Source organism: Prionailurus viverrinus, chromosome C1 (assembly GCF_022837055.1).
Source record: "Prionailurus viverrinus isolate Anna chromosome C1, UM_Priviv_1.0, whole genome shotgun sequence".
NCBI lineage: Eukaryota > Metazoa > Chordata > Mammalia > Carnivora > Felidae > Prionailurus > Prionailurus viverrinus.
This window is the reverse complement of record NC_062568.1, coordinates 128,635,699-128,655,034: the sequence shown is the minus strand read 5'-3', so window position 1 is coordinate 128,655,034 and position 19,336 is coordinate 128,635,699. Positions and strand designations below refer to the sequence as shown.

The 19,336-nt window shown below is 37.5% G+C and overlaps 2 protein-coding genes across 3 annotated transcripts in view; one reads left to right on the top strand and one right to left on the bottom strand.

Annotated features, from left to right (window-relative positions):
* Window positions 1–19,336, bottom strand: part of DBT (dihydrolipoamide branched chain transacylase E2) — a 53,259-nt gene that overhangs the window by 25,446 nt on the left and 8,477 nt on the right. Inside the window, exons 3-4 of one of the 2 annotated variants that reach the window (XM_047871795.1) lie at window positions 18,372–18,447; window positions 1,210–1,391 (exon numbers count right to left, since the gene is read on the bottom strand). In XM_047871795.1, coding sequence (XP_047727751.1) covers window positions 1,210–1,391; window positions 18,372–18,447 — 258 coding nt within the window. The remainder of the gene's footprint in view (window positions 1–1,209; window positions 1,392–18,371; window positions 18,448–19,336) is intronic. The other variant, XM_047871797.1, reaches the window with a different exon arrangement.
* LOC125173036 (39S ribosomal protein L35, mitochondrial-like) lies at window positions 4,246–4,766 on the top strand. Its single transcript, XM_047871799.1, has one exon. The coding sequence runs from the start codon at window positions 4,252–4,254 to the stop codon at window positions 4,756–4,758; it is 507 nt and encodes a 168-aa protein (XP_047727755.1). The 5' UTR covers window positions 4,246–4,251; the 3' UTR covers window positions 4,759–4,766.

Sequence of the window (19,336 nt, the reverse complement as noted above, 5' to 3'; positions counted from 1 at the left end):
TCTGGACAAAGACAGGCCATGGAGTTCAAAATTTGGCTCAGTCACTGACCATTGGGCAAATTGCCGAGCCTCTATAGGTTGTGTTTAGTTTCTTCATCCATTAACCTGGAATACTTCACAAGTAAGGATAAATAAAATAACAGTTAAACTTTTCATAAACTATCAAGTATGACTGTGGAATTAGTGATTGTTGTTACTGTTAGTATTAAGTATATAGTCTGCAGAACTACAAGTCAACCAGCCACTGTAATTCAGAATTCTTCTGGACTTTCGAATGATACTACTAAAATTCTATTAGTATTCTATTCTATTTCAGCACTTCTCAGACAGATTGCTGGCTTAGGACTACATCACAAAACTTAAGCCACCTCCAGCCCCATCCCCGCATCCCCCATAGCAGAGCTGTTTCCTACATGACATAACTTTAACGTATCACAACAATGCCATAAGGAACTTCCGAGGTAGACAGCCATCTAGCTGTCTGCCAATACCAGGAGAGCCCACTGTTTTAGCTTTCCTCTGCAATATTTTCACAAGGAATTTGCTTTTGTCAGGACATCTACTGCTTATAAGTTCCATGGTTGTTGCTTTTTCTAAATGCTAGTTTCTTCACTTTTCGCTATGATTTTCCTTCCTTTCTCTTCCACTTCCCTTCCAGAAGTTTGGCCTTCATAACCATTACTAATGAAAGTATTTTTTTTAATATTTCTTTTTTGTTTTTTTTAGTAATCTCTATCCCCAAAGAGGGGCTCGAACTCACAACCCCAAGATCAAGAGTTGCATGCTCCACTGACAGAGCCAGCCAGGTGCCCCAAGAAAGTGTTTTTGTTTTTGAATCAGTGGAAAATACAACAATCCTATTATGTTAGATTTAATCTTTTGCATACTCCAGTTTTTGTTATTAGTGACTAGTGTTCAGGGCCTGAATCTTTAATTCCTGAGAAAGCCCATCAGTTCTTTGAATACTAAGGTTTCCAGAAGGCAGGCCCCCAGATAAATTCAGTGTTAATGTGTACATTTCTAACATGGTAACTGGTCAAAAGATAATCATTCATCGCAGAAGATCTTTTCTATTTTCCTGATTACAGCTTCAAACCACCAAATTAAACCCTGTAAGTTATTAAAAGTAAACATCTCTTTTAATTGGTACCAATGACAAAAGGACAACAGTAATCAATTTGGCAAAACAGATGAACACATTTACAATACCTTTTAAAGCTTCCGTTTCTATGTCTACTAATGGCTTTCCCACATAGGCAATATCGTCTAGATTATAATACAGTTTTTTAATGACTCCATCATAACGACTAGTGATAGTAACAGAAGCTTTATCACTTTGAACTTCACAGATGCTATCAAACTGAGACACTGTATCTCCTTCTTTTACATACCTAAAAGAAAAAGACACAAAACACTTTTACATGACCAATTGTAAGTATATAATACTAATCATCCTAACAATGTTACATGCTACACTGAATTAGATTGGTATCCACCTAGCACAGCAATTAGTCCCAGATGTGCACCAAAGAATGTTTCAGAAAAGACTATAAAGGCTTCCAGAGTCTCTTTAATGTATCCTCAAGAAATACTAAAACTTTAAAAACCATCTATAGATCTATAATCCAAAAATTTAACTAATTTTCAGGGGTTATGCCTCACCCAATTCTTGGAAGCAGTTCTAAAAATGTTTTAAAAATGTTATTTCCTTTCATTATTTTATATTAGCCTTTACCAAACTTTAAGAGATGCCTATTGTTTCTATAATTAAGTCCAAAAATTGATATCCCTAACGCATATTCTTTGTAATTTCATGAATTTTGGATTGAGTTCTCTCAATCTTTGTTTCTACAATTATTTTAATATGTCCTTGTATATGAGTCTCTTTTCCTCCTTAATCATCTTAGGTATGCTTTATGAGGCTCTTCTAGATACTCTTATTCAGCAAACAGAATAGGAGGAATGGCACCAAATCTGAAATTCAACATATAACTTTGGTTCTAATACCATTCTTGATGTGTCTAGCACATTTCTGTCTCAGTACCATCAATTCTTCATTAAGATAATTGCTCAGTCATTCTTATTCCTTGTCTTCCTGTCTTAACCAGTTCTTAGTCCATAATAAAACATCACCCTTGACATAGAAACTAGGTTTAAAAGCACATATAGAAAACTTACACTTCTAGAATGGTGGGCTAAGGACCTCCAGGATTCTGCCATTCTATAAATGTAACAAGTATACTTGGAGAAGTTGTTAAAAATTGCCTTTTTCAGAATTCTAGAAATTACAATAAGGCCTGTGACAACCAAGAAAGACTTATTCAGGAAAACTGGCTGAACCTCATTAAAAATAGCTAGTTTTATTATTTTAACTGGTTCTATTCTCATTCTCCTTTCCCCAGCTTAGCATTAGTTGTGAAAATCAACAGCCTTACAGCCAGGGATGCCTGGGTGGCTCAGTCGGTTGAGCATCTGACTTCGGCTTAGGTCATGATCTCGCGGTTTGTGAGTTTGAGCCCCACGACAGGATCTGTGCTGACAGCTCAGAGCCTGGAGCTGCCTCAGATTCTGTGTCTCCCTCTCTCTCTGCCCCTTGCCTTCTCGTGCTCTCTCTAAAAAATAAATAAACATTTAAAAAAAAGAAAAAAAAGAAAAAAAAAATCAGCAGTCTTACAGCCATAGCAAGGGCAGACCCAAGTCTGGAGTTCCACAAAAAGCGATACTCCCAGAGAACACTTACTATTTGACTCATTGGGCAGCTTTCTGAAAAAAATGCCACTCACAGAGCTTGTTCTTGTTTGATCTGACTCAGCTTTCTCAGGGTGTTTGCTGAGAAACAGTCCACAGCAATTGTTTAAAATCTTGACTGGCTGAGGCAGTGAAAAAGTTGAGGCAAACAAGAGGTTCTAAAAGGAAGATCTGGGTAATGAGATGTCCATACATCTTACCACAGATTTGCCACATTATTTTATGTAAAATATCCAGTTTTCAACATAAAATTACAAGACATGTAAAGGAATGGAAAAGTATTATGGCACGTGCACAGGAGGGAAAAAGTGGTCAACAGAAACCATCCCTGAAGATGCCAAGATGTTAATTAACGATAATTAATATTATGGGGCACCCGGGTGGCTCAATCAGTTAACTGTCCAAATCTTGATTTTGGCTCAGGTCATGATCTCACAGTTTGTAGGATCAAGCCCCGCATTGGGCTGTGCACTGACAGCATGGAGCCTCCCCCATTCATGCACATTCTCTCCCTCCCTCTCTCTCTCAAAATAGATAAACTTTAAAAAATAATAATAATGTTGGGGCACCTGGGTGGCGCAGTCGGTTAAGCGTCCGACTTCAGCCAGGTCACGATCTCACGGTCCGTGAGTTCGAGCCCCGCATCAGGCTCTGGGCTGATGGCTCAGAGCCTGGAGCCTGTTTCCGATTCTGTCTCCCTCTCTCTCTGCCCCTCCCCCGTTCATGCTCTGTCTCTCTCTGTCCCAAAAATAAATAAACGTTGAAAAAAAAATTTTTTTAAATAATAATAATGTTACTAATTAACTTTAATAAAAGTTAAATTAAATCAACAATTAAATATTCAAAGAACTAAAGGAAACCATATCTAAACAATTAGAAGGCCACAGGAGAAAATGGTGTCTCTCACCAAATAAAGAATATCAATAAAGAGATAGAATCTTTGAAGATATAATGACTAAAAACTTCCTAAACTTGATGAAAACACTAACGTACACATGCAAGAATCTCAACAAACTCCAAATAGGACAAATTTAAAAGAGCCACACCTAGACACGTCATAATCAAACTGCTGAAAGACAGAGAATCTTAAAATCAGCAAGAGAAAACCACATTCATCAAGTACAGGAACTCTTATAAGATTAACAGATGGCTTCTAGTCAGAACCATGGAGTGCTAAAAGAAAAAAAAGACAGTCAAGCATCTTATATCTACGAAACTATCTTTCAAAAATGAAGGAGAAATGAATACACTCCCAAATAAATGAATTTGTTCCTAGCACACTTGCCCTACAAGAAATGCTAAAAGCAGTCCTTCAGGCTGAAATAAAAGGACAATAGCAACTCAAATTCACATAAAGAAATAAAGAATATCAATAAAGGTAATTACATAGGTAAATATGCAAGCTGTGATATTTTGTTTGTGCCCCGTTTTAATTCTATCTGATTTACAAGACAAGTGTATAAAGCAATACTTTAAAAACTATTGGTGTTCGGGGATGGCAAGATGGCGGCCTCTGCCTTTGCCCATGCCTTCAGAGCTGCATCAGGGGTCTTACGGCCCCTGAATATTTTGGTGTCTTCAGCCTGTCAAAACGGTGTCAAGAATGCCTGTCTTAGTTCTGCACTGTCCACCCGGCATTTTAGTTCTCTGCAGACACCAGTTGTTTCCTCTGCTCCCAGACTTGCCACGTCTGTCAGAAACCTGACATGTGGACATACTGCAGCAATCCTCAATAGAGCGGCCCCCTTGCTTCCAAATGTCCTCAAGCTACCAGTCAGAACTGTAACATACTTCAGTTCACAGAAAGGGAAGAGAAAGACTGTGAAAGGTGTCACCTACAGGTTTCTTCGACTTCATTCTGGCCTGTGGCTAAGGAGGAAGGCTGGTTATAAGAAAAAATTATGGAAAAAGACAACTGCAAGAAAAAGGCGCTTGAAGGAATTCGTGTTCTGCAATAAAACCCAGAGTAAGCTCTTAGATAAAATGACAACATCTTTTTGGAAGAGGTGAAACTGGTATGCTGATGATCCTTATTAGAAGTATCATGATTGCTGGGGCGCCTGGGTGGCTCAGTCGGTTGAGCGTCCGACTTCAGCTCAGGTCACGATCTCGCGGTCCGTGGGTTCGAGCCCCGCGTCGGGCTCTGGGCTGATGGCTCAGAGCCTGGAGCCTGCTTCCATTCTGTGTCTCCCCCTCTCTCTGCCCCTCCCCCGTTCATGCTCTGTCTCTCTCTGTCTCAAAAATAAATAAAACGTTAAAAAAAAATTAAAAACAAAACAAAAAACACCAACTGCTTTAAAAAAAAAAAAAAAAGAAGTATCATGATTGGACAAACCTGAAAGTCTAGATTAGAAGTTTTATGACTTCCCAGTTACTGAATATGTATCTTTGTGTATATGATGTCTTTGCAAAAATGAATAAGTGTAAAACTTGATGTAAATTGTGCCAATTGGTATGGAAACATACAGTTCCAACATTAAACTTATTAAAGTTTTAAAACTTAAAAAAAGTAAAAATAAAAAAAAAACTATTGGTGTTCTATGTAGAAAACCCCAAAGAGTCGATCAAAAAAATTGCTAGAACTAATACATGAATTCAGCAAAGTTGCAGGATATAAAATCAATGTGTAGAAATCTGTTGCATTTCTATACACCAATAATAAAGCAACAGGAAAAGAAATCAAGGAATCAATCCCATTTATAATTGCGTCAAAAATATTAAGATACCTAGAAATAAACCTAACTAAAGAGGTAAAAGATCTGTACTCTGAAAACTATAGAAGATTTATAAAAGATACTGAAGAGGACACAAAGAAATGGAAAAGCATTCCACGCTCATGGATTGGAAGAACACTGTTAACATGTCTATACTACCCAAAGCAATCTACACATTTAATCCTTATCAAAATACCACCATACTCTTTGCAGAGCTAGATCAAACAATCCTCAAATGTGTAGGGAACCACAAAAGATCCCAGATAGCCAAAGCAATCCTGAAAAAGAAAAACAAAACTTGGAAGCATCACAATTCCAGATTTCAAGCTATATTACAAAGCTGTAGTCATTAAGACAGTATGGTACTGGCACAAAAACAGACACATAAATCAATGGAACAGAACAGAAAACCCAAAAATGGACCTACAACTATATGGTCAACTCATCTTCGACAAAGGAGGAAAGAATATGCAATGGAAAAAAGACAGTCTCTTCAACAAATGGTATTGGGAAAACTGGACAGCAACATGCAGAAGAATGAAACTGGACCACTTTCTTACACCATACATAAAAATAAATTCAAAATGGATGAAAGACCTAAATATGAAACAAAAAACCATCAAACTCCTAGAGGAGAACACAGATAGCAACCTCTTTGAGCTCGGCTGTTCCATGTTCTTACTAGACATGTCACCAAAGGCCAGAGAAACAAAAGCAAACGTGAACTACTGGGACTTCATCAAGATAAAAAGTTGCACAGTGAAAGAAACAAACAACAAAACTAAAAGGCAGCCTACACAACAGGGAAGATATTGGCAAATGACATATTTGATAAAGGATTAGTAACTAAAATCTATAAAGAATTTATCAAACTCAACACGTAAAAAACAAACCAGTTAAGAAACCAGCAGAATACATGAATAGACACTTTTCCAAAGAAGACATCCAGAGGGCTAACAGACACATGAAAAGATTTTCAACATCACTCATCATTAGGGAAATAGAAATCAAAACCACGATAAGATACCACCTCACATCTGTCAGATGGCTAAAATTAACAACACAAGATACAACAGGTGTTGAAGATGCAGAGAAAGGGGAAGACTCTTGCACTGTCAGTGGGAATGCAAACGGGTACCGCCACTCTGGAGAACACTATGGATATTCCTCAAGAAACTAAAAATAGAACTATCCTATGATCCAGCAATTGCACTATTAGGTATTTACCCAAAGGATACAAAGATACAGATTTGAAGGGGTACACGCACCCTAATATTTATAGCAGCATTATCAGCAATAGCCAAACTATGGAGAGAGCCCAAATATATACAACTGAATATCAGTCATCAAAAAAGTGAAATCTTGCCATTTGCAATGTCATGGATGGAGCTAGAATGTATTATGCTAAGAGAAATAAGTCAATCAGAGAAAGACAAATATCCTATGATTTCACTCATATTTGTAATTCAAGAAACAGAACAGAAGAACATTTGGGAAGGCAGGGGGTGGAGGGAGAAAAGAAAGGGAGACTCTTACTGATAGATAACAAACTAAGGGTTGATGGAGGGAGGTGGGTGGGAGATGTGCTAGATGGGTTATGTGTACCAAGAAGGGCACTTGTTGTAATGAGCACTGGGTGTTGTATGTAAGTGATGAATCACTGAATTCTACTCCTGAAGTCAATATTGCACTGTATGTTAACTAAAATATAAATTAAAAAAAATTATTGATGGGCTTATAATGTTTAAATACATAATACATAAGACACTAATAGCAAAAGGGAGGGGAGAAGGAAAAATCTATATTGGAGCAATGTTTTTAATGCACTATTTAAACTAAGTTGGTATTAACCCAAATTACATTGTTTAAAAAAATTTTTTTTTAATGTTTATTCATTTTTGAGAGACAGAGACAGAGGAGGAGCAGAGAGAGAGGAAGACACAGAATCTGAAGCAGGCTCCAGGCTCTGAGCTGTCAGCACAGAGCCCGACGCGGGGCTCAAACCCATAAATGGTAAGATCATGACCTGAGCCGAAGTCAGACACTTAACCAACTGCACCACCCAGGCACCCCTACATTGTTTTTTATTAAGCCACAGGGCAACCACTAGGAAAGTAACTAAAAATTATATATAGTAAAAGAAACAAGGAAATTAAAATGGTACAGTAAAAATATCGATTTATCACAAATGAAGGCAGTAATGGAGAAATACATAAAGAAAAAGCACATAAAACATATAGAAAACAAACAGCAAATGGCAGATGTGAATCTTACCTTATCCATAATTACATTATATGTAAGTGGCTTAAACATGCCAATAAAAGGCATAAATTGGAAAAATGGATTTCAAAAGATGATTTCACCATATGCCATCTACAAGAGACACAAATAAGTTGAAAGTAAAAGGACACACAAAAAAATATCATGCAGGAGGGGAAGATGGTGGTGGAGCAGGGACACCCTAGGCTCACCTTGTCCCACAAATACAATTAGATAACTATTAAATCATCCTAAATACCCCAGAAATCAATCTGAAGACTGACAGAACAAACTCCATAACTTACAGGTAGAGAAGAGGCCACATCGATGAAGGTAGGATGTGTAGAGTCAAGGGTTGGGAGAGAAATAGATCAGCCATTCCAGGAAGGAGGGAGCCACAGTGGCAGAGAAGGGTGAGAGACAGATTAGCACACAGGGGAGTGCATGGATAAAACTGATTCCCATAGCAATTGGTTTGGAAAGCGAGATGGGCTGAATTTTGGTAGTTCCTGCAACCAGAGGGGCGTAAAGCCTAGAGCTTTAAAGGTCAGCAGGCTTGGCTCAGACAGAGTCTGAAGGCATTGGGGCTGCTGTTAGAGAGAAGGCAGAGCAAGCAGCCTGCAGAAATACAGCATGGAAACAGTGATCTCAAGAGCACTTGGGTCACAAGGTGGGGAGGTTATTTGGTCATCTCAGAGTATGTCCCAGAGAGGCAGCATTCACATATAGAACCCTCCAGAAACAAAGGAATTGACGGTGCCATCCCTACCTCCACCCAGCAAAAGCACAAGACCACCTGCAGGAGGCAGAGCAGTGCTGACACTCATAACTTAGCTTACTTACAGCAAGTCCCACATCTCCTACTCCACGCTCCAATGGAACCACCCTTCTTTGTCATGCTTGCCTCAGTCCCAGCACAGTGGGACCCACCCCCCAGAAAACTGGCCCAAACCCCTACCACCACTGTGTGTCCCAATTTGGGAGTTTTGCAAAGCCTCAGTTCCAGCAGTGGTGGCAACAGGTGTCATTTCACAAGCAGACCAGAGCACACCTAATTAAAACATACCACAGTCAGGCCAGGGACCAAAGTCTGCCCACAACAGTCAAACAGAGTCTCGGCAGACAATTAGCCTGAAGGATAAAGTGGCCAGAAAAGAACAGCAGAGAACATTCCATACACATTGAAGAAACCCCAGAAGCACTAGGCCCTGTGGAAGAGGGGACACTACATGGTAGGTCACTACAGGACCTCTTCTTCATAAGGCCATTACCCTCAAGAACAGGAGATGTAGCTGACTTTCCTAACACAAAGAAACAGGCACAGAGACTTAAACAACATGTGAAGACAGAGAAATCTGACCCAAAGGAAAGAGCCGGAAAAAAGCCATGGCTAGAGATCTAAGCAAAAGAGATACAAGTAACATGCCTGATGGAGTGTTTCAAGCAATAATCATAAAAATATTCATTGGATTTGAGAAAAGAAATAAAAAGAACCAGTCAGAGATAAAGAGCAAGATTAGATATACATTTAGTGCAATGTACAGCAGGCTGGAAGAAGCGGAAAAATGAATTAATGATCTAGAAGACACAGTAATGGAAAGTAATCAAGCTGAACAAAGAGTGAAAAAAGAATTATACAAAATGACAACAGACTTAGGGAAATCAATGACTCCATCAAACATAATAACATTCATATTATAGGAGTGCCAGAAGAAGAGAGAAAAGGGGGCAAAAAATTTATTTGGAGAAATAATATCTGAAAAATTCTCTAATCTGGGGATGGAAACAGATATCCAGATCCAGAAGGCACAGAGAACCGCCATCAAAATAGACGAAAGCAGATCCATACCAAGACATATTGTAATCAAACTGGCAACAATATAGTGATAAAGAAAATTTAAAAGCAGCAAGACAAAAGATAGTAACATATAAGGGAAAATACATAAGGTTATTAAGGGATTTTCCAGCAGAAAGTTCCAAGCCGGAAGAGAGTGGCATGGTATATTCAAAGTACAGAATGGGAAAAATCTGCAGCCAAGAACACTCTATCCAACAAGCCTATCATTCAGAATAGAAGGAGAGATAAGGAGTTTTTCAAACAAACAAAAACTAAACAAGTTCATGACCACTAAAGCATCCCTGCAAGAAAAATTAAAGGGTCTCTTTGAATGGAAAGGAGAGACTGAGAGTGACAGTATAAAGGCAGGAAACACAAAAGCAGTAAAAATGAATATTTCTATAAAAAAAAATCAGTCAAGGAATTCACAAAATAAAAGGCTGTAAAATATGACACCATATATTTAAAACATGCAGAGGAGAGAAGGATGTGTTCGAATGACCATTAATTTAATATAGACTGCTATACACAGAAAATGTTATATACAAACCTAACGGTAATAACAAATCAAAAACCACTAATAAATATGCAAACGATAAAGAGAAAGAAATCCAAATATATCACTAAAGAAAACCAGCAAACAATGAAAGAAAGACAAGAAAGGTTCAGGGAAAATTTTCAGAAACAACCACAAAACATAATAAAATGATGAAAAACACATCTATCAATAATTACTTTGAATGTTAAGTGGGCTACATATGCTAATCAAAAGACACAGGGTGAAAGAATGGATAAAAAAACAAGACTCATCTATATCCTCCTGCCTACAAGAGATGCATTTTAGACCTAAAGACACCTGCAGGTTGAAAGTGGGGATGCGGAAACATCTATCATGCAAATGCATGTCAAGAGAAGGCTGGAGTAGCAATACTTATATCAGACAAAATAGACTTTAAAACAAAGGCTGTAACAAGAGACAAAGAAGGAAATCACATAATAAGAAAGGGAACAATTTAACAAGAAGATAGAACAACTGTAAATATTTATGCACCCAACATGAAAGCACCGAAATACATAAAACAGTTAATAACAAACATAAACTAATCAATAATAATAAAATAATAGTAGGGGACTTTAACATCCCGTTTATATCAATGGACAGATCATCTATACAGAAAATCAGTAGGGAAACAATGGCTTTCATTGATGCTTTGGACTGCTGTATTTCACAGATATATTCAGAACATTCCATCCTAAAACAGCAGAATACACATTCTTTCCAAGTGCACAGAGAACATTCTCCAGAATAGATAACATATTAGTCCACAAAACAAGTCTTGACAAATTCAAGACTGAAGTCATACTATGCATCATTTCTGATCACAATGCTATGAAACTAGAAGTCAACCACAAGAAAAAGTATGGAATGACCACAAATACATGGAGATTAAATAACATGAATGGGTCAAACAGGAAATAAAGGAAGAAATTTACAAAGTACATGGAAATAAATGAAAAGGAAAACACAAGGTCCAAGCCTTTGGGATGCAGCAAAAGCAGTTCCAAGAGGGAAGTTTATAGCAATACAGATCTACATCAAGAAGCAAGAAAAATCTCAAATAAATGATCTAATCTTAGACCGATAGGAGCTAGAAAAAGAACAACAAACAAAACCTAAAACCAGCAGAGGGAAGGAAATGATATATATTAGAGGAAAAAAAAATGGTATAGAAACTGAAAAAAAAAAAAAATCCACTAGAACAGATCAATGAAACCAGGACCTGATTCTTTAGAAAAACCAATAAAATTGATAAACCTCCAGTCAGACTTTTCAAGAAAAAAAAAGAGAAAGGACTCAAATAAATGAGACAGGAGAGATAACAACCAACACCACAAAAATACAAACAATTATAAGAGAACATTATAAAAAAAACATCTGCCAACAAATTGGGGCAATCTGGAAGAAATGGATAAATTCCTAGAAACATATAAACTACCAAAACTGAAATAGGAAGAAATAGAAAACTTCGACAACCAGCAAAGAAATTGGATCAGTAGTGAAAAAACAAAAGTCCAGGACCACATGGCTTCACAGGCAAATTCTGCCAAACACTTAAAGAAAAGTCAATACCTATTCTTCTCAAACTATTCCAAAAAATAGAAAAGGAAGGAAAACTTCTAAACTCCTTCTATGAGGCCAGCATTACCTTGATACCAAAACCAGATAAAGACTCCACTAAAAAAGAGAAGTACAGGCCAATATCCCTGATGAACATATATGCAAAAATGCTCAACAAAATACTAGCAAACCAAATCTAACAATACTTTTTTAAAAAAATCACTCACACAATCCAGAGGGATTTATTCTTGGGTTGCCATGGTGGCTCAATATTTACAAATCAATCAACATGATACATCACATCAATAAGAGAAAAGATAAGAACCATATGATCATTTCAATAGACATAGAAAAAGCATCTGACAGGGGCGCCTGGGTGGCACAGTCGGTTAAGCGTCCGACTTCAGCCGGGTCACGATCTCGCGGTCCGTGAGTTCGAGCCCCGCGTCAGGCTCTGGGCTGATGGCTCAGAGCCTGGAGCCTGTTTCCGATTCTGTGTCTCCCTCTCTCTCTGCCCCTCCCCCGTTCATGCTCTGTCTCTCTCTGTCCCAAAAATAAATGAACGTTGAAAAAAAAAATTAAAAAAAAAAAAAAAAGAAAGAAAAAGCATCGGACAAAGTACAATATCCATTCATGATAAAAACCCTCAACAAAGCAGATCTAGAGGGAACATACCTCAACATAATAAAGGCCATATATGGAAAAACCCACAGCTAACATAATCCTTAATAAGGAAACACTGAGAGCTTTTCCCTAAAGACAGGAATAAGATAAGGATGTTCACTCTCACCACTTTTATTTAACATAGTACTGGAAGTCCTAGCCAGAGCAATCAGACAAAAAAAAAAAAAAAAAAAAAAAAAAAAAGAGAGGAGAGAGAGAGAAATAAGGAGTCTCCCAGTTGGTAAGGAAGAAGTAAAACTTACACTATTTGCAGATAACATAATAGTATATATAGAAAATCCAAGACGCTATCAAAAAACTGCCAGAATTAAAGAACGAATTCAGTAAAGTTATAGGATACAAAATCAATGTACAGAAATCTGTTCCATTGCTCTACATCACTAATGAAGCAGCAAAAAGAGAAATTAGGAAAACAATCTCATTTACAATTGCACCAAAAATAATAAGATATTTAGGAATAAACCTAACCAAAGAGGTGAAAGACCTGTACTCTGAAAACTATAAAACACTGATGAAAGAAACTGAAGATGGTACAAAGAAATGGGAAGACATTCCATGCTCATGGATTAGAAGAATATTATTAAAATGTCTACACAACTCAAAGCAATCTATATATTTAATGCAATCCCTATCAAAATACCAACATCATTTTTCACAGGAGTAGAACAAATAATCCTAAAATTTGTACGGAACCACAAAAGACCCTGAATAGCCAAAACAATCTTGAAAAAGAAAAGCAAAGCTGTAGGGATCAAAATTCCAGACTTCAAGTTATATTACAAAGCTGCAGTAACCAAAACAATATGGCAACCGGCACAAAAATAGACACATAGATCAATAGAACAGATCAGATAATCCAGAAATTAATTCACAATTATGTGGTCAATTAATCTTTCACAAAGCAGGAAAGAATATCCAATGGGAAAAAGACAGTTGCTTCAACAAATGGTATTAGGAACACTGGACAGGTATATGCAAAAGAAGGAAACTGGACCACTTTCTTACACTATACAGAAAAACAAACTCAAAATGGATTAAAGACCAAAATGTGAGGCCTGAAACCATAAAAATCCTAGAAGAGAACACAGGCAGTTATTTCTTTAACATAGGCCATAGCAACTTCTTTCTAGATATGTCTCCTGAGGCAAGGGAAACAAAAGTAAACTATCGGTACTACATCCAAATAAAAAGCTTTCTGCATAGTGAAGGAAAAAACCAACAAAACTAAAAGACAACATACTGAATGGGAGAGGATATTTGTAAATGACATATGCAATAAAGGGTTAGTATCCAAAATGTATAAAGAACTTATAAAACTCAAAACCTAAAAAACAAATAATTCAATTAAAAAATGGGCAGAAGACATGAACAGACATTTCTCAAAGACATCCAGATGGCCAACAGACACATGATAAGATGCTCGTCAACACCTACCATCAGGGATACACAAATCAAAACTACAATGCAATATCACCTCACACCTATCAGGATGGCTAAAATCAACAACACAAGAAAAAACAGGTGCTGGTGAGGATTGGAGAAAAAAGAACCTTTGTGCACTGTTGGTGGGAATGCAAACTGGTGCAGCCAATGAGGAAAACAGTATGGAGTCTCCTCAAAAAGTTAAAAATAGGAATCCCTACTATCCAGCAATCGCACTATTGGGTATTTACCCAAAGGATACAAAAACACTAATTCAAAGGGATACATACACCCCTATGTTTATAGCAGCACTATTTATAACAGTCAAGATATGGAAGCAGCCCAAGTGTCCATCGATTATTGAATAAAGATGCTGTGGTATATACATATAATGGAATATTATTCAGCCATAAAAAAGAATGAAATCTTGCCTTTTACAACAACATGGATGTAGCTAGAAAGTATAATGCTAAGTGAAATAACTCAGTCAGAGAAAGACAAATTCCATATGATTTCGCTCATATGTGGAATTTAAGAAACAAAACAAATAAGCAAAGGGGGGGGGGAAGACAGAGGCACAAGCCAAGAGACGCTTAATTACAGAGAACAATATGATAGTTACCAGAGATGGGGGTGGGTGGAGGGATCAGTTAAACAGGTGACAGGGATTAAGGAGTGCATTCGTCCTGATGAGCACCAGGTGAGAGATGTAATTTTGAATCACTATTTTGCACACCTGAAACTAAAACTAACATGACACTGCATGTTAACTGGAATTAGAATAAAAATTTAAAAAAAAAGAAAAAAGAAACAGCATATACCCAACACATATCACCATACTTACACCATATACACTTACCACACATATATTACACACACACCACCAGACACCAAACTCACATTACACATGCCCTACCCATATACCACTCATACTACACAAACAACCACACAACACACACAAAAGACACAAACACATGTATCTCACTAACGTACAGCATACATATAACCAACACACAAGAAACACACAACACTCATACAACACACACACCACACATGTAATACCATAGACACACATTTCACACATAAATATATTACCTACACACCAGGCATACACACCACACAGTCACACATAAAACATACCCAACACACACACCACACATATACCACACGTAGAGTAGACACAAACACAAATACTGCACTTACAACACTCACACCCTGCATACACCACCACACACAAAAAAACACTTCATACATACCCAACACACACACCATACACATTACACATACTAACACACTCCACACACACAACACTCACAAAATGCATAAGCCACATACCAACTCAAGACATATACCACATTATTGTCACATAAAGATCACACATTTAACACACACACATCACACAGTAACACCACACATTCACAACATACACAAAACACACATACCACACAAACACACACGCTAAAAAAAATCATGGAAACATTAACCAAAAGAGAGCTGGGAATGGCTGTATTAATATCAGACTAAATTAGTTGTATTAATATCAGACTAAATTGACTTTAGGATGATAGCACATATATAATCCAAACTTTTGTTGTGGAAGTTTGTCAAAAACTTTATGAAATTGAAGTGTTTTTCTTCTTTATCCATATATTTGCTCCTACAAGTTCTAAGAAAACATAAGGTTTTAGTGCCACTTATATAAACACATCCTTCTATTAAATCATGCTTCCTATATATTCAAATTTCTATTCTCTGTGTGTGGCACAGAATTCTGCTTTTTAGCATTTTACAAACTGCATTAAAATATAGATTTTTTCCCTTGAGTTGAGATTTATAGATTAAAAAAAAATTTTTTTTTAATGTTTATTTTGAGGAAGAGAGAGACAGAGTGCAAGCAGGGGAGCAGCAGAGAGAGAGGGAGACACAGAATCTGGAGCAGGCTCCAGGCTCTGAGGTGTCAGCATAGAGCCTGACACGGGGCATAGAGCCATGAACCATGAGATCATGACCTGAGCCGAAGTTGGATGCTTAACTGACTGAGCCACCCAGGTGCCCCAAGGTTTATAGATATTAAGCTAGAGAAAAAGCACACAGAATTCAAGACAGCTGTTAATATTTCTTAAAGAACTTGTAGAGGTGCCTGGGTGGCTCAGTTGGTTAAGCATCCAACTTCGGCCCAGGTCATGATCTCATGGTTCATGAGTTAGAGCCCTACATTGGGCTCTGAGCTCACAGTGCAAAGCCAGCCTAGGATTCTCTCTCTCCCCATCTCTCTCTCTGCCCCTTCCCCACTTGTGCACGTGCTCTCTCTCTCAAAATAAAGGAATAAACTTAAAAAAAAAAAGGAATAGTCTGAAAAACTTTAGTCAAATATGTGTTTTTAATTTAATGAACTATTAATTTTCATGAGGAGTGAAATTATCTCCGTTTCCAAAACCCTAAAACCTTATTTCAAGTAAATAACTCTAGAGATTTAATAAGAGGTAGAAATTAAGAAATGTGAAAAAATATCTACAATCTACAAAGACTAGTCTTGGTCTTAGAACATATCAGTAACTTAAATGTACATAACACTTCGCAGATTTTATTTTTATTTTATTATTTTTTTTTTTAAATTTTTTTTTTTCAACGTTTATTTATTTTTGGGACAGAGAGAGACAGAGCATGAACGGGGGAGGGGCAGAGAGAGAGGGAGACACAGAATCGGAAACAGGCTCCAGGCTCTGAGCCATCAGCCCAGAGCCCGACGTGGGGCTTGAACTCACGGACCGCGAGATCGTGACCCGGCTGAAGCCGGACGCTTAACCGACTGCGCCACCCAGGCGCCCCACTTCGCAGATTTTAAAGGTACTTTCTATACATTGCATTATTTGATTCTTTCAAGAACCCTTGCCAGATGGCAGAGTAAGTACCATTACTCCCATTTTACACATTAAGAATCAATGGCTCAGCAAAAACAAAGTAAGTCCCAGGCAAGATGGCTAATAAGTTTCAGAGTTGGGCTCTTCTGATTCGAGGTCCATTGGCATTTCCTAAATCTCACAGTGCCACTAGAGACATAACTGTAAGGCACAGTTATGCTCTTCTCCTTTTGTAATTTACAAAGCAATAATAGGGAGAGCTACAGAGAAAGAATGTTCAGGTGGCTGAATCAGATTCTTAAGGGGATCTTCAATAGTATAAGACTATGGTGAGAGACTATCTATTCATCTTAACTGCTACTTCTAGATACCTTTAAAAATCCGTTCCCTACCAAGAAGTGTTTCTTTTTTTCTAAAAAGTGAAAGAAGGTAAAGAGGCAGAAGGAGGACTAAGGCAGTAGAGGATTTTTACTTCTGTTTCAAGCCTTTTTCTGAAAAATCTTTAGCCTTTTCAAAAATTATTTAAAAACAACTTTTTTTAATGTTTATTTTTTGAGAAAGAGTGTGAGTGCAGAGGGGCAGAGAGAGAGGGAGACACAGTATCTAAAGCAGGCTCCAGGCTCCAAGCTGTCAGCACAGAGCCCAATGTGGGGCTTGAACTCACAAACTGTGAGATCATGACCTGATCTGAAGGTGAATGCTTAACGGATTAAGCCACCCAGGTGCCCCCCAAAACTACTTTTTGATTAATACTTTTTGGTATTAAATTTGAATCTATTCTAAAAATATAGGCAAACTGTCAGAGAATGGTGAATCAAATGTACTTTGCATTCTTACTGAGGTCATTTCCAGTACAGGAAGGAGAGCTTAGCTTATATTATGATTTTAAAATAGTCTGCAAATTAATAATAAGTTCATACACAAACGCCATTCAAAACACCTGGTCATAATCAAGTTAATATCTGTTATAGGTTAATTTCTCTTTTTTAGCTGATGGGGCGCCTGGGTTGCTCAGTTAAGCGTCTGACTTTGGCTCAGGTTATGATCTCACTGTCCCTGGGTTCAAGCCCCACATCAGGCTCTGTGATGACATCTCAGAGCCTGGAGCTTGCTCTGGATTCTGTGTCTCCCTCTCTCTCTATCCCTCCCCTGCTCACACTCTATCTCTCTCTCTCAAAATAAATAAACATTAAAAAAAAAATTTTTTTTTTTTAATTGTCTTTTTTAGCTGAAGTGATGAGTGGGCAGTGAAAAAGTTTTTTAAAAGAAGAAAAAACAGGGGCATCTGGGTGGCTCAGTCAGTTAAGCGTCCAACTTTGGCCCAGGTCATGATCTCACAGTTCGTGAGTTCGAGCCCCACATCAGGCTCTGTGCTGATAGCTTGGAGCCTGGAGCCTGCTTCGGATTCTGTGTCTCCCTCTCTCTCTGCCCCTCCCCAGCTCATGCTCACACTCTGTCTCTGTCAAAAATAAATAAACTTAAAAAAAAAAAAAAAAGAAAAAATAAAGAAAAAAAAGAAAAAATAATTCTTAATAAATTACATCAAATAAAATATCCTGATGTATGATGAATTGTGTTAACAACATATTAGCAATACAAACTACCTTACTGCTTTAAAAAAGAAAAAAAAATCGTTAAGAAAGAAGTTTCTCAAGTTAAACAACTCCCACTTATTTTGGCACACATTATTTTTACATTGACTGAAAATTTTTTTCAGAATAACTTACCATTCTTTAATAGTTACTTCTCTAATCCCTTCTCCAATGTCTGAGAGTTTGAATTGAACAACTTGTCCCTGCAGTGCTTCAAAGAAAAATGAAAAATGATCTCATTAAATATGTAATATACTTCTAATAGATGCTTTTATAGCTAAAATTAGAAAATATTCTCAAGCAGAAGCAGAAACCATTGCATTTCACAGATAAAAAAGTGTTTCATAATTTTTAAAAGCGTAATTGTCATTCATAACCATCAAAGATTTAAATAAATTATTCAGTATCACAGACCTACTGATATTGTCACAGCACTTACATTTTCCAACTTCCAAAATAATGTTCCTTTACAAGGGTATAGAAGGCCCAACTAGCTGGATAGCCTTGTTTTCTGTTATTGAACTGTAATAATCACTAGTGTCCCACTCTTAGATCTCTTCTGACTTCATATAACTATTCTCATTTTTAGTGGCTAACGATCAGGCATACACATCTAGAAAACCTGATGAAAAATTTCTCTGTCCACCATGTTCTGCCAACTTATCATTAAATTTCAGTCCTCTTTCCATTTTTCACCCCTTTTTGAATTTCTACCCCCCACTTGTGTAACAATTAGATACAAATGATACTTTATGGTAATTATTCCCAAGAGAAAGTATTTCTGGTCAACAACCTATGTTCCTCTCTTTTCCACGGTAACACGTGACTCTGAATAGATTCCAGAGTGCTCCTCTAGGGGGCACCTGGGGGGCTCAGTCAGTTAAGCCTCTGGCTCTGACTCTGGCTCAGGTCATGATCTCATAGGTCATGAGTTGGAGCCCTGTGTCAAGCTCTGTGCTGACAGCTCAGAGCCTGGAGCCTGCTTCAGATTCTGTCTCTGTCGCTCTTTGCCCCGCCCCACTCGCACTCTGTCTCTCTCTCAAATATAAGTAAACATTAAAAAATCTTTTTTAAAAAGTGCTCCTCTATCTTCAGACTGC